The following is a 14,875-nucleotide window of genomic DNA, read 5'->3' as shown; positions in this document are numbered from 1 at the left end:
CAGAAACTATCCTTGATGCGGAACGTTAAAAAAGAGGTGAACCTAGCATATCACTAGGGGAAGACCAATCATAGAGGGCTGAACGAAACACTACAGGCGTTGCGTCGTCGATACTTCTGGTGGGGTATGAAGCGCACAATTCAAGAAACCATCGGTAGTTGTGTAATTATACTCAACCTGCGGCCCACCGGTCTTTTGTGGTTGGCCCATCTAGTGTTGCTTTATTTTAAATCATTTTGAATTTCGCGCCATAAAAAAATCGAGAGCGCTCTGAGTAAATAGGTCCTACATAACACTACCGCGCCACAATGTGCAGTACTATTATTGATATGGTAATTTGCCGTAATATATGGCAATTTATTCACGTCTGATTGTATCACGGCAACACGTCATTTTAGTATTTTCGGAAATACGGCCAATCAAGTGTTTGGATTAACGATGTGTTGCATTGGGCGTTTTTAGTTCCGTATCTAGCGAGCGAGTCCGATTTTCTACTATTACTCATGTTCCGAGAAAAAATATTAGCTACTAAATTTGAATATGTAAAATTTTAACCATTAAAAAAGTATAATATTTAAATTTATGTATTTTTAAATTATTTTACCACATCAATAAATGGAGTTGATACTAAACCAGGTCAATAAATAGACCTGATCCAAACATTTTTCATTATAGTAATAAGTTCAATCATTTTGAATTTGGTTTTTTATTAACACCTAAATAATAGGTAAATAAATAAATAGTTTAATTTAAATTAAACAACTGCTTTAGACCACGGGCACTGGAACGTGTTTGAAACGTCTGGAAATTATAAAAAAATGTTATGATTCCCGATGAATACGTCATAGTTGTTTAATCCAATTTGTAACTATCGTGAAAACCTAAGAAATCATTACTTAATTTTTTTTTGTCGTACCGCGATACCATGACTAACGCGTGTTTGTGGTCTCTATATGAAAAAAAGGTTGAGTAACACTGGTATAATCTGTCAGCCGCATTTGATTATTTAGGAAATTGGCTAACTTATGCAGTCGACGGAGCTGTAATTTATTAAGACAACTTATTCAGTATTTTATCTTAATTGGAAGAAAAGTTTTAAATCCAGTTCGGTTACATTAAAATGGAAATAATTCATTAGCGAATTAAAACTCTGAACTTCGTCAGTCAATGATTCAGGAATGTTCATTCCATGCATGGTCTATATATGAACTTTTTTAAATTATAAATGAAATCTAGAATAATCTCCTGGCTTACGGGCCTCCGATCCTGACACACTGTGTATTTAGTCTATAGATATGTGAAAGTAAAATAAATAAGCTCTGTTGTGCTATTGTCGTTTTTCTTCTAATATTCACAAAACTTTTTGAGTTTTCCCCAGAAAATAGCAACTGAATGTAGTGTTCTAAGTATTAGAAAGTGACCGAATAACTCCTGTAGATAGTTCATGAAGTCCATGGCTTTCAAGGTAAAATTGATGAGAATTTTTCTAACATAGAGTTTATAAAAAAAAATTATAAAGTTTCAATTGGAGGAAGATAGTCCGGGTGGCGGTCAATAAAGGTATCAAAATAGTAAAAGGTAACTATTTATTGTTAACCAACGTTTCACCCCACTTTGCAGGGCTGATAAGAGTACTGTTCTGTAACCAACTGGACGTTTCAAGATACATTTGCTGATTATGAGGCTTAGGGGGGCATTAGGCATCTAAAACTTGGGTAATAGAACAATCTTATGATAGTGCTCCTGTGGGTAAGTTGAGGGTATTCATCCATCTAGGACAATTTCCTCTACCTAACGTGGACAGAGGCTTAACTGGACCTTTCAAACATTCTATGCAAATAGGTTCAATTTTTCTTATTGTTCATTCTCTTCTTATGTCACTTTTTATACTGTCTTCATCCTACTACATACTGTTTGTTATCTTTTATTGCTTCGCCCTAGAACTTAGGCCAAAACATCAGCACAAATTGAAATAAGTTTATACTAATCTGCGTGTTTTCTTTCTGGAACACATCTTCATCATTAAAGTATTTGATCAGTATGAATTATTCGCCTTTTTTTGCCGTGTTTGGGGCATTTTATATTACAATTCCATGAATATTGTCTATCCTTCCATTTTTTTGTAATTAGTTAAATTTATTTATGTTTTACTATAAAATAGCGAGTGCATTCTCAAAAGGAAAATAATAATTAGTGAAAAACATTGAAATCATAAGAGTTATAAAGAAAAACTACTGATCAGAGAATTAACTAAAGACTGTAGTAACAACAAATCTTTTCAATTGTGGGGTTTAGTTGATAAAAAAATTAAAGGAAAAGGTTAGTAAAGATAAATAACTAATTCAAAAATAAAAAATGAAAACCTTTATTTTCTTTCAATTTTTAATATATATATTTAAAAGTAAATGTTCAAGTTCTTTGACTATGCAATGCAGGTTCATGAATTATGAATAGAGTATTAAAAAAATAGATATGTACATATCCGTGCATAAAAGCACATACAATCTTTGCAAAAACATAAAAAAAAATATCTTATAACTCTTAGGTACAAATAGTATTTGATCATACAAAACATAAAATTGTTCACTGAGCATAGTTCTAAAGTTTAACCTTTGTTCTTCCAGGAAAGGAGGAGAGGGGAGAACTTTAATTTCTATAAGGTAATAACTACTATAGTTAAACGTTTCCACAAAGTGTTTTTAAATTCTAAAAACTACAAAAGGGATAACTACACATCAAAATATAACAACCATTGATTTTATTTTAATTTATAAATATTTACATCTTAAATCTACTTTTAAAATATGTTTAAATAAGATAATATTGCAATTGCCTTAATATTAACAGTAAAATTAATAAATAGAACAAAATTTAATAAATAAAACAATAAAAATATATACAGAAACCTTCAAAAATTAGTACATTGTAGTTTAAAAAATTAGTTAAATATGCCACTGAACAATATCAATCTCGTAAATATTCATTATATGAGTAAATTATGTCAATTTAATTTTTCCTAAAGTTTCAATAGTCAAAAATAATAAATAGAGTAGGACATTACTTATTATACTAACTTATAAGTCAAGAAAGGAAATTATAGCATAAGATCAGAAATAAAACATACTGTTTTAATCTATGATGGTATTTCAGTCTTTATCAGGGTTTAATTCACACCAATTAACAAAAGAATCTACTTTCATCGATTTTATTGCTAACTGACTGAATTAAACCATAATGAAGGCCTAAAACTAAGGCAGCATTGTCAGCACAGATTAGTACAGTATATTTTAATACTAAAGATTCATTTTTGACTGCAACTTCCAACCATGATCTTGATTCCATCAATGGTCAGTAATATCTCAATTACGCATTATAAGTAAATCAAAAAAAGATATTTAAATGTGTGTGAACAATGCAGTTTTAAAGCCATTTTTATAAAGAAATAATAGTTTATAAGTTTTGAATAAAAAAATAATATATCAATTAGTAGAAAGTGAATTCCTGGGCTAATCTTATTATCCTATTAAAAATTAAAAAAAGAAAGTAAAATTTAAATAGTATTATGTTTTTACACCTCAATGGCTTCATTCATGGTGTCATTTTTAGAATAATATTATAACTTCAGGAACTAAAGTAAAATACTAGAAGGAACTGACTCAAATTTATGAGAAAAGTTACAGAAGATCATGAAGATGTGGCATAATTTTTGTTTTATGAGTGGAAATAAATGGTAACCCTTTTACAACCTACCAGATAAAACAAAATGAAAGATGAAAATCTCAAATAAAAGCCCTTAAGTGACTTTATAAAGGGAGAAAATAGAATACTAATATTAATTTTACATTTAATAACTTATTTTACCTCTTTTTTTTTTTCTTTGTTTTTATTTTTAAATGAAATTCAAAAACGTCAACTCATAGGTAATACAATAAATAGGAACTGAAATTGGTACAGGCAATCAATACTGTTATACTCTAAGTTTCAATGATTCACTTGTTTTGGTATTTTTATTATTACTGTATATTTATTTGTTACCTCAATAAGTACCAGAAGAAACATTGCATTCAGGTGATCACTTTAACATGAAATATAAAGACCACAAAGAGAGACTGAAGAGGTTGACCGTGTTGTGTTAGGGCAGCACCCCAGTATGTTCAAGCAAGAAGCAGATGTCATTTAGTGTTTAAAGAGTCTGTATATTTTTTTAATTCAATAATTTATGACCCTCAGCAAGATTGTGTATACTATTATTTTTTATCAATCATTAATCACTATTATAGTAATAATATTAAAAACAAAAATATTGTACTTAAGAAAAAGAAATATAATGTTACATCTATTATATCCACTGAAGAATCATTTTAAAAGTTTTATTTCTCTTCTAACCATGTGTTGATTGTATCTAGTTTCTAACACAAATTCTCTCCCTCTATCCATCATTGGATGGGTTTGTTTTCAACGAAAATACTGGAACTAAACAAATAATAATAATGGAAGAAGGGTATAGTTTAGAGAATAGCCATAGAAATTTTTTTATTTTTAAACCAGACTTCACTTCTAATTGAGGATTAGGTGATAAATAGCCAAAACAATCAATTAATCATTTTGTGTTTTTCAAATTCCTAGAACTTCAAACAAAACAATGTGGTGAAAATTTTTTTTAAATCTAGTTACTACTTTTTAAATATAACCTGATTTTATCTCTAAGAAATAGTTCAAATAAACATAATAAATAAAAATATAAAAACATGTAAAAACTGAGTTTAAGAAAAATGGTTTAACGAAAAACTGAAGAATGGATAAAATGAAAAATTCAGTTTATATTTATCACCATATCTTACCATATAAAACTTCCTAATAATTTCAAGGGGCTCTTGTCATGTTATATCATTATATTATTAAATCTAAGTCACCTTATGTTTACCTGATTAGTCAATTTTATTAAGAATTTTGAATTTGTAATAGTTAAAATACCTGACAATTTAAATGTATATTTACATGTACATATATTTAAATTGTCAATTATATATATGTATATATATATAAGTGTGTGAACATATGTATAAGTCTATGTACAGTCAAACCCGGATAAGTGGAATATCTCTCTTTGTAAGTGGAGAAAAACTTGCAGTCCCATCATTTTTGCCTCAGACAAAATTTTTTTAACAGTAATATTTTCAGCACTATACAGAATCTGTTCTTGGATATTGGTTCTGTAAGTGTGAAAGTTTTAACAATATAAGTGGAATACACATTAACAAGAAAATTTGAAGATGTAGATGAGGTTTGCTTTCTTTTGACTAATACTTAAAATGTAAACACTTAACATATTGCTACTCTTTGTCTACTCTTACTCTTCCTCTTCCCTTTACCAATTGGTAAGAGATCACATGATAAATATCTAATAAGAAAGCTGCAACAGTGCCCAGACATACTAATGGTGAGGCATTGATAAAAGGCCCAGTGTTTCACAGACAAAATGTCTAGTAAAGGCTAGTTGGAAGGATTAAAAAAGCATACAGGCGAGACCATTGTAGCCGAGTGAGTTGAGGCATTACAATAGCAACCTCATGTCTGCAGTGGTGCCAGTTCAATGCCAGCCTGAATGGGTTAACTTTTATTTTGTAGCCGCCCACAGAATGGAAACTTAACCCTCCCACTCTGGTTAGAATAGATTGGTTACCTATAGGATACTCTTTTTTCCCATATACAATTTAAATTAATTCCATCGCTTAAATTTCCATTAAAATTGAATTTATTGGCTTCATTAGTAATAAAAATTCAGTTTTTTTTCAAGACCACAAAACTTTGAATTTAATTTGATATAAAATGGTTTCTTGTAGAGATTTGTTAATGATGTAACTTCGAAACAACTTAAAAGTGGGGACGCCTGTAATGAATTAGCCTGTTCGTGCACTCAGTGGTAATAGAACAACCAAGGATCACTAAAGCAATACTTTCTAGAAAATATATTTAATGTATATGGGACAAATTTATTTAGTAAATATCTACTTTTAAAGGAGACAATGTCATGGGGGGAAATACAGCAAAGAGTGTGATGTAGTTCTTTTGTGTGCCAATATGAATAGTACTAAAAAATTTACCCTCTTTTCCATTGGAAAATTGTGTTGCCCTTATGATTGCTTTGGACTAAATATAATTAAAAATTTCAAATTTTTTTAACAACGAGAAGTTAACCTTTATATTATTAGAGCAATAGAAGATTGGGAAAACTATGAAACATCCTATCCACTAAGTGGTTTTATATAATAAAATGTGTTGAAAAATTGCAAACATTTTTTAAATGACTAAGGCAATTAAAACCAAATCTTAATTAAACAATATGATAATAGAAACAAATGTAATGAAGTAAAGTCAAGTAAGCCAGCGTAAAGTATAGAAAAGAATAAATGATTATTTTCATAAATATGATGTGTATTGTTTTCTTGTCATATAAAAGCGTCTATATTTCATAATTTTATGTATTTTTTTTAATATTTAAGTTTCTAAATTATATCTTGTTCAGAATTTGTTTAGTGGTCCATGCAAACGTAATGACCTGAAAAAATTCTATTTAAGTGGAATTGAAATCTTGCTAACAATAGACTCCACTTATCCCGGTTAGACTGTATTATGTATGAATATATGTGCGTGTGAGTAAATAATCTCTACAAACAATATTTGGGTTATTTTTTTGTTTAATTATTGATGAATATGGCACATTTGTGTCAAAAATAACCAATTTTTTTCTTGAAAAATAAAAATTTGTTAAAAAGTTAGTAATTTTGTAATCAATATAAAGTTTTATTGGATTATAAAGCCTGTTAAATAACATGTTCCAAGGTAATATTACCTTAATTCACATTAAAATTATAGTGGCAAGTAGCAAAAAACATTCAACTTTACATTCAACATTACTTTTTTTAAAGCTACCGAAGTGCAGCTCAATTGGTACAGGCCTTATAGTTAGTCATCAAGTAATCTATATCTTAATGACAAGGAGTTATATAAAAGAACACCACATGAAGAGTCCTCAAAATATGATTTTATAACTAACTACTAATAAAATATTAAAAGAATCAGATTTATTGCAATATAACAAACTAACTCTCCATAATGCCTGTTGGTAATACCCTTTATAGTATTTTTCAACTTTGTAACTCTTTAAAATTTTAGAAGTTTAAAAGTAAAATGTTTAAATTTAAAATGGCTCAACTTCTAAGTCATCAGCTTGATACAATTTGTACCTTTTAAAGGCCTGTATAACCGAGAACTGAACCATGTTATGAGAATTATCACCAGTTTATTGCAATTGAAATTAATTTTATTAACTCATTATAATTTTTCATGCAATGGAAAAGTGTTTATTGTATAAAAAGTGGATGTTTCAGTCTGATACATCATGCACAATGAAGTTGGGCAAGAAGCAAGTCATAAAATGATTAATCAAACATATAAAGATTGGTATTTTAACAAAATATTTTACAGCATATTCATAATATCATTTGGAAAATTTAACAAAAACGTGCTCTTAACCCTATGTGATTCCTTGTAATAGTGTAGAACTAGAATTTCAGGACTTTCAAAAATGTCAGTAAGTGGAACTGGGAATTATTCAGATGTGTGCCAAAATACTATCTCTGCTTATTTTTCTATAACAGGTGTGAAGAAAAGTTTAGGAAACAATTTAAAAAAAAAAAAAAAATACAGAAAGAAGTTAATCTTTGGCATATGATATCTCAAAATATGTCTTGTAAGGTTGCTTTAACACAACACCTAGGGTATAAAAACAGCTCATTGTCATGCCTTACTCCACACAAAAAAAGGTCTTAGTAAACATATGTACAAATAAATAGTTAACAAAGTTCTGTTATTCATCTCGTTTGGTAATCTTGAAGCATTTTATCCTGGAATGACGACACATTTGCCTGACCTGGAAATGATACAACACCAAAATTTTAATTTTTTTTTATATAACCTTTTATATATTAATAAATACAATTTTTAATTGAATTATATCTAGTAAAGCTATAAGAGAATATCAGAAGTTTTTTTTTATTATTATCATAAATGAAAATGTTCCTTCTTATCAAACAATGAAAAAAAAAGATGCAAATAAATGAAAGCAAGAAGTGCAAGAACAATGGGGATAGAGTAAGATAATTTTAAACTTTTCAATCAATAAGTAGAGAAGTTAAAAAACCCTGCAGACATAGACAGCAATCCTTGTTATAATTTTGTCAAACCCTTATATTCTACCACTGATCTTTGACTTTCCTTAATCCCAGCCATAGGGAAAAATAAAAAATGGTTTTGAATCTCTTCCTGATTTGGAGACTGTCAAAAGCAATCAACCAAGAGGAAACAGGATATTATCATTAGCTGTCTAAGGTCAATTAAACATCCCTAGAACCACCTTTCTGAGACAGCCACCACAAAGGGGTAGTAGTAGTAAGTCATGCTACTTAAAAGGGATATATCCCCACCTGACTCCTAGTGTCAGATAATGTGTGGACTGGCGTGACTAGTACAACTTTAATAAAATTATCAAATAATCAATATAGTAAGTATTTAATAAAAAAAAATAAATAAATAAAAATGGATAAGTTATAAACGGATAATCAGCTAAGAGTGTCAGGTGCATGATAGGAGTCATGAGAGAAGAGTTCTTCAATAAGACCAGCAATTCTTCAAGAGGACCAGCACATGGAACCTTCTATCCAACAGACACCTAGGTGGTTCTGCAGAGGGCCCATTCGCAGCCAAGAAAGTAAAGCCATCAGTCATAGCAAGACTGCCATCAGTCAGACTGCAGCAGCTCCAGTTCAAATTGAGCTTTGGAGGGGGATGATTTTTATTTCATGGTGGTACCACAGAATGAAAACTTGACTCTCCCAACATGGTTGGAATAGGTTGGTTACCTCCAGATTAAGAACTAAGAACTTTAACCACTAAAGTTTGAAAAATTTAGATTACTTTTCCACAGTTTTACTTAATCTAGCTCTGAAATACATCAATAGAACAGGTTATTCTCACCAAAGGAGACTAAACATTAGACTTTAATGTAAATGAACCTTGACAATGTCAATAACTAAGTTTTGTGGGGCTCAGATCACAGAAATTATTAAATTAAACACAATAATGCATAAAATAAATACAAATTAAATTAAATATACAGTTATTAATACCAAACATGATGAAAGGTTAATATGATTTCGGGCTGCTTGTTAAAGCCCAAAAGTGTATTTTTCTTTTCTTTAATTTAATTTCATTATACTTCCAAGTATTTTGACGTGACAAAGTCTTATAAATTAGATTGCAGGGAGTCATGTAGGGAAAAGTGTAGCGTAACGGAAATAGAATGGGCGTGGCTTAGTAGTATAGTAGTGGGAGTAATTGAGGTTATAGATACTGGAAGTCATGTAGGCAAAAGTGTGTGTTTAGTTTTGTATGACGATGTATATTCTAAAAATAGTAAATCAGTTTACGTTCATCCAAATTCAACCATTGGCAATATTGGATTGATGCTTCATCAAGCGCTACTTCCGTACGTTTCATCAGACGAAGATTTGGAAGTGTATGAAATCGACGCAAAAATTCCTATTTTGATTTGTGGTGACTTCAACATCAATGTACAATCAAATAATGCATTTACGAAATTTATGAAGAGAAAATTCAATTTGGATTGTTTGTCAAATACAAATAGTGCAACAACATTAGGAGGGACATGATTGACTTGACATTTTCCAGGCATATTACAGCCGAATTGATGCCACTCATCTCATATTTCTCGTACCATCGTCCGATTATGAACAGAATAATGGAAATTAATTGTTAAATATAAATATCATTTGTAAAGGAAAATAAATATCTTGATTCAAATATTGTGTGTCTATTTTATTAATATTATTATTCCAATATTTAGCGTAAAGTTGTCACGTCAGGCGCGTTTTGGCGCGAAGCGCCGAAACCCACACATTTTTATTTTTTATTTTTTGTTAATCATAAGTTAATTTCCTTTTTTAAATAACCATTTAGTCTTTACTTTTGTAATTAAAATTAAATTAAAATTCATTACGCAAATAAGGAAGTTTGTTATGATGCTTGTATAACATAAATACATTGCTGTGGCTCGGCACATTCAACAACATTGCAGGCTGCATATGGGGACTGATAAGGGAGTCTACAGTCCGGTACCTAGAGCCCAGAGGCTGAGTCAGAGATAGAGGTACCCACCGGCTCACCGCTTTTGAGGCAACGAGAATTTTGGGGTACAATTCAGGACCCTCACCCACCCAATCATCGACATCTGGATGACGGCGGATGCTGCGGAGGTGAAAAATATCATCGATATACACATATCGACCCCCTACTGTGAGTGAATTTTTTTCTCTCATTCTTTCACCGAACTTCATATATTTTTTATTTGTTTCTAATTTACTCATTATTTCTTGTGTAATGAAAATTAATTTATTTTTTTTGTTTATAGATATATATCGAAATATTTTCTCTTTTTACTTCACAATTAACTCTTTTTATTTTTTATAACAACATTAACATTCATTTTTTTTATTTTCATTTTATATATTTTAATTTAATTAAATTTGTATATCAGTTGGAAGTTTTTTTATTCTCTAATTTTTCTTTATTATTTTTGTGTTTTTATGATTCATTTAAGCTCCTCCGTTTTTTATTTTCTATCACCCGAACCGGCGAAAAATGTTTTCTCTGGGGAAGAGGTAGGTTTTTCATTTATGAAACGTCCCTCGGCCTAACATCGCTAGTAGCCGAATGGTTTAAAGCACCAACTTTAACTGGCTCATGACTGCCGCGACGCCGGTATGAATTAGACAGAACGAAATGAAACATGACACCCCACCATGGTTAGAATAGGGTGTTACCCTGTAGAAACCCCTCCCTCTATAAGCTAGAAATGACCGGGAAGGGAGTCCAAAAAAAAAAAAAATACAATTTCTCTGTTGCGATGTTTAATTCTAATTTTAATAAATCATAAAGTTTCTGTTTCCAATCCAGAAACCTGAAAGAATTAATAACACTGTTATCTTCCTTAATATTTTTTATAAGTTCTGAATGTATGAGCTTATGCTAACAGAATAAAAATGCCTCATGGTCTTAGAAAATGAAATATTGCATAGAATGTTTGGCCCAAAATAAGATAAAACTACCGGAGAACTCAGATGACTACAAAAGGTGAGTGAGTTCAAAAATTTATTTATACCCAATTATGTAAAGCAAAATACAATAAAATCTCAGAAATATTTATATTTCCTTTAAAACTTTAATACTTACCACACATGTTCCATAATGTATGTGAGATAATGTTGAAACTAGCCAAAGAAAGTAGAGACTAGCAAGTTCAGTCTTAGGCACTGCCAAAGATAAAGTAAACGCCAAGACCTCAAATGTCAGCAAGGAATTCCAAGCAAAACACCTGGTCCCAGACATCTGGCTGACAACTAAGCGACACTGAAATGTTTCAAGGTTAATTAAATGTTACATAATAGTGAAAAATGTTGAAGTTTAGTATTACATTCAACGATAGAAACAATTCCACATTAAATTTTAGTTTTATAAGTAAATAATTAATTATTGCATAATCTGATAATTACCAACCCCAGCATTAGTATTTTCTTTACAATTTTTAAATAAATACTAATTATGCAAGAGAACACTAACTTAACTATCCTCTTGATTCTAAGAAACAAGTCTATCTCAAGGACAACCAACATATGAATTTATAAGATCCTAATCAGGCCTTTCCCAAATTTTTGTAGAAGTACTGGACATTGAAGAAAGTTTTAAAGTGTTCTCTATAAAGATTAACAAAAAAATTTGAGAAGGAATATAAATAATCTTATATAACTGAATGATAACTAAGTCTCCTCATTGCTCCTTGAGAAAGATATTTTTGGGCATAGAATAGTTAGAAATGATCGCCTGCATTAAGTGAATTGTTAGGCCATAGATGCTCAGAAGATGCTGCAAGAAAGAAATTGAAGAGCAGTACCACAAAACATAGAAAACCGGCAGCTCTAATTATGGGAGATTTGGACTGTTCATGCATTGTGCTAACAAATTAATCTGATGAGTTCGACTTGCCTAGAGGAGAAAACTAATAAAATGGAGAAGTGCTTAATGGGAAAGAAATCTCTGCCAATAGCACCATTAATGCTGATAAAGAATCTGATCCATCTGAGATGTAAAGAAAACTATTTATTTTTATTTTTTTAAAAATAAATACAATCAAATGGCTTGGTGCAAGAATATGATTCTATTTCCTGTGAAAATTTTCCTTCTCCTCTTCTTCCATATTCAGCAAGTCGTTAATAATGGAGCCAAGGTATAAAAAGCTTCTGACCTTTTCCAAAATGTAAGGCACTTACACCTCCATCGAATAGGCAACACCGATTCACTGAAATACCCTCTATGCAACATGGGAGGCCATCTTTTAATGTGTATTGGTCTGGAAGATATTCAGCAGGATGTGGACCAACTCAGAGTAAAAGTAAACTTGTATAGTGCTGTGAGAGGGAAAATAGCGTAACAGTCTACTTACTGTGGCATAGAAGAAAAAACAATATTTTTTTGTTTATGAATTTCCTGTTCACATTTATCAACAAACCAGTAATTACAAAGATACCTTATCTTTGCTTCACATACTTTCTTTGTGATATGGGTCAACCCTACCTTGACACGCCACTACCTTCTTTCACTTGTAATGGCACCTTCATTGACTGGGGTTCTGATGACAATGTCAGAAAACCTATTCACTTCTTCTTCTGTGTTTAGGCATTACCTGTTCACTCAAAAGCAGACATTTCTTTTCTCTATGTTTTATTCTCTTGTGAAGTTTCATCACAACTAGGTAATGATCTGAATCAATGTCAGACTATAGGATCTTACATTATTTACACAGCTGAGGTTTTTGGTGGACACTAGCACATGATCAATTAGACTTGCTAAGATACCTTTCGGAGAATGCTATGTTTGTTTATCCACACTTTTGTGAGGGAATATAGTACCACTCATGACGGTGCCATGGATTTTACACTTGCAAAACTTACCATTTTGGGTCTGCATTCATTAGATTTATGACACAAGTTAAGTGCTCCAATGGTAGATCTTAGCTCCCTTTTCCTTTCCAACCTGCATATTAAAGTTTCCCAAGACAATTATCATATCATAACAGAGACAGGTGCTATAGATATCATTCAGTTCTCTTCTTCACCCCTCTCTTCTCTGGGTGTGAGCACACAAATCAGACTACAATATCTGATAATTACCCCTAATGCATACTTTTCCTAGCCTATGGTTAATTGGTTGGAAACCTAGGAACGTGGATTTTATTCTATTCAAGACCATAAATGTTACTCCAAATTCATGTTTATTCTCACTTTTGCCTCATAATTTTATGAAACCTTTTCCTTTTATGTGGTCTTTGCCAGTTTATGAGTTCTTAATAGACATATCAGCCTCTATTGCATTAGTCAGATGGGTCATATTTATTTATCATTTATCAGATCGTTTATCAATCTTGCTCCTTTGTTTTTTAAATTTGCTCCATAGCTTCATAAACTTGACTGGACTTGATCACTTGCCTGATTAAAATAAATGAAGTTGTGCTGTATGGGGATATTACACTCATATAATATTTAAAAAATATGTTTAAAATAATTAATAGAATAACTTAAATTAAATATAAACAAATTCTCCTAAAAAACATAACAAAAAAAAAAATAAAATAAACTAACAGTAATATTGGAAAAAACTGTTCCAGTCATGAGGAAAAATGCTCTAGGGTGCATAGAAATGACATCACTGGGAGAAAATATAACCCAGGCAATACAAATTATCAACAAAGCACCAACTGGAATCAACGGCCGTATCGCCTCAGCAAATGGAAGATTTTTGCCAGTTCCATCCCTATATGATCTGGAAATAAAAATATTGTGTTAAATAAGAAATAACAATATACAAAGCAATTTAAACAAATATTTAACTAAATGAAATAATTGCTGTTTAGAAAAAATCTATTAACTCGAATTTGGAGAAGTTTAGCTTTTGAAAGTTTAGAAATAGCATCACAGTTCCTATTGATAAAGGAAATTCATTGAAAAATGTTATGCAGTATTAAGAAAAATATTTAAAATCAATGAAATGTCTTATAATGAATAATAATTAAGGTTTTAAAATTAACTTATTATTAAAGTGTTTCTGACAAATCTTAGTTATTAAATAATAAGAAGCAAAGAAAATTAATGTTGTGCAAGTAACATTAACATTGACATTATTCAATAATTTGTTTATTATTTAAAAGACTTTATATTAATGATACCACTGGTGATATATAATATCCTACTGGCTTTTGTAATTATATATAAACCAACAGAGCAATCTACCAATAACATGAGTGTTATGATACAGGAAAGGTCAACATTAGGGCCTAATTCTAAAATACATCTCTTTTGGAAACATAAACATGTGTATTGGTTAACTGTAGCAAAACATATTTTCGCCAGGCTGAAAACGCCATAGTTTCATGAAGTTCCAAGTAGGATATTGATATTATAGGTCAGGTCCCAGTTTAGGTGAAGTCATCAACAAATATCTATTAAGTACTTCAAAGACAAGACTAATTGAGTCATATTTAATCTGAACATAGATGCATCATGCAACTAATAAAACAACAAGGAAATTCTAAACCTTTGCAATTATTTTCACATATGATTTCTTAATGATTGGAGAAGTTTGTCGGGGGGGGGGGGGTGCGGTCAGCAAAGAACAACATAAATAAACAAAACCATATTTATTTATTTTATGCCGATGTTTCGACCTGAGTTTCAGGTCTTCATCA

At 30.6% G+C, this 14,875-nt stretch overlaps 1 protein-coding gene across 1 annotated transcript in view; it reads right to left on the bottom strand.

The window, feature by feature from the left end:
* Nucleotides 1-2,349: 2,349 nt before the first annotated feature.
* The window catches only part of LOC106677171 (ethanolaminephosphotransferase 1), a 24,979-nt gene continuing 12,453 nt past the window's right edge, over nt 2,350-14,875 (bottom strand). Inside the window, exons 5-7 of the mRNA XM_067047418.1 lie at nt 13,773-13,953; nt 11,311-11,487; nt 2,350-7,933 (exon numbers count right to left, since the gene is read on the bottom strand). Of these exons, the coding sequence (XP_066903519.1) occupies nt 7,871-7,933; nt 11,311-11,487; nt 13,773-13,953 (421 nt within the window). The 3' untranslated portion in view covers nt 2,350-7,870. The remainder of the gene's footprint in view (nt 7,934-11,310; nt 11,488-13,772; nt 13,954-14,875) is intronic.

The sequence above is a fragment of the Halyomorpha halys genome, unplaced genomic scaffold, assembly GCF_000696795.3.
Source record: "Halyomorpha halys isolate HHAL.00 unplaced genomic scaffold, Hhal_1.1 Scaffold90.1, whole genome shotgun sequence".
Classification (NCBI taxonomy): Eukaryota; Metazoa; Arthropoda; class Insecta; order Hemiptera; family Pentatomidae; genus Halyomorpha; species Halyomorpha halys.
The sequence above is the reverse complement of the archived record's forward strand: the minus strand, read 5'-3'. Positions and strand labels throughout refer to the sequence as shown.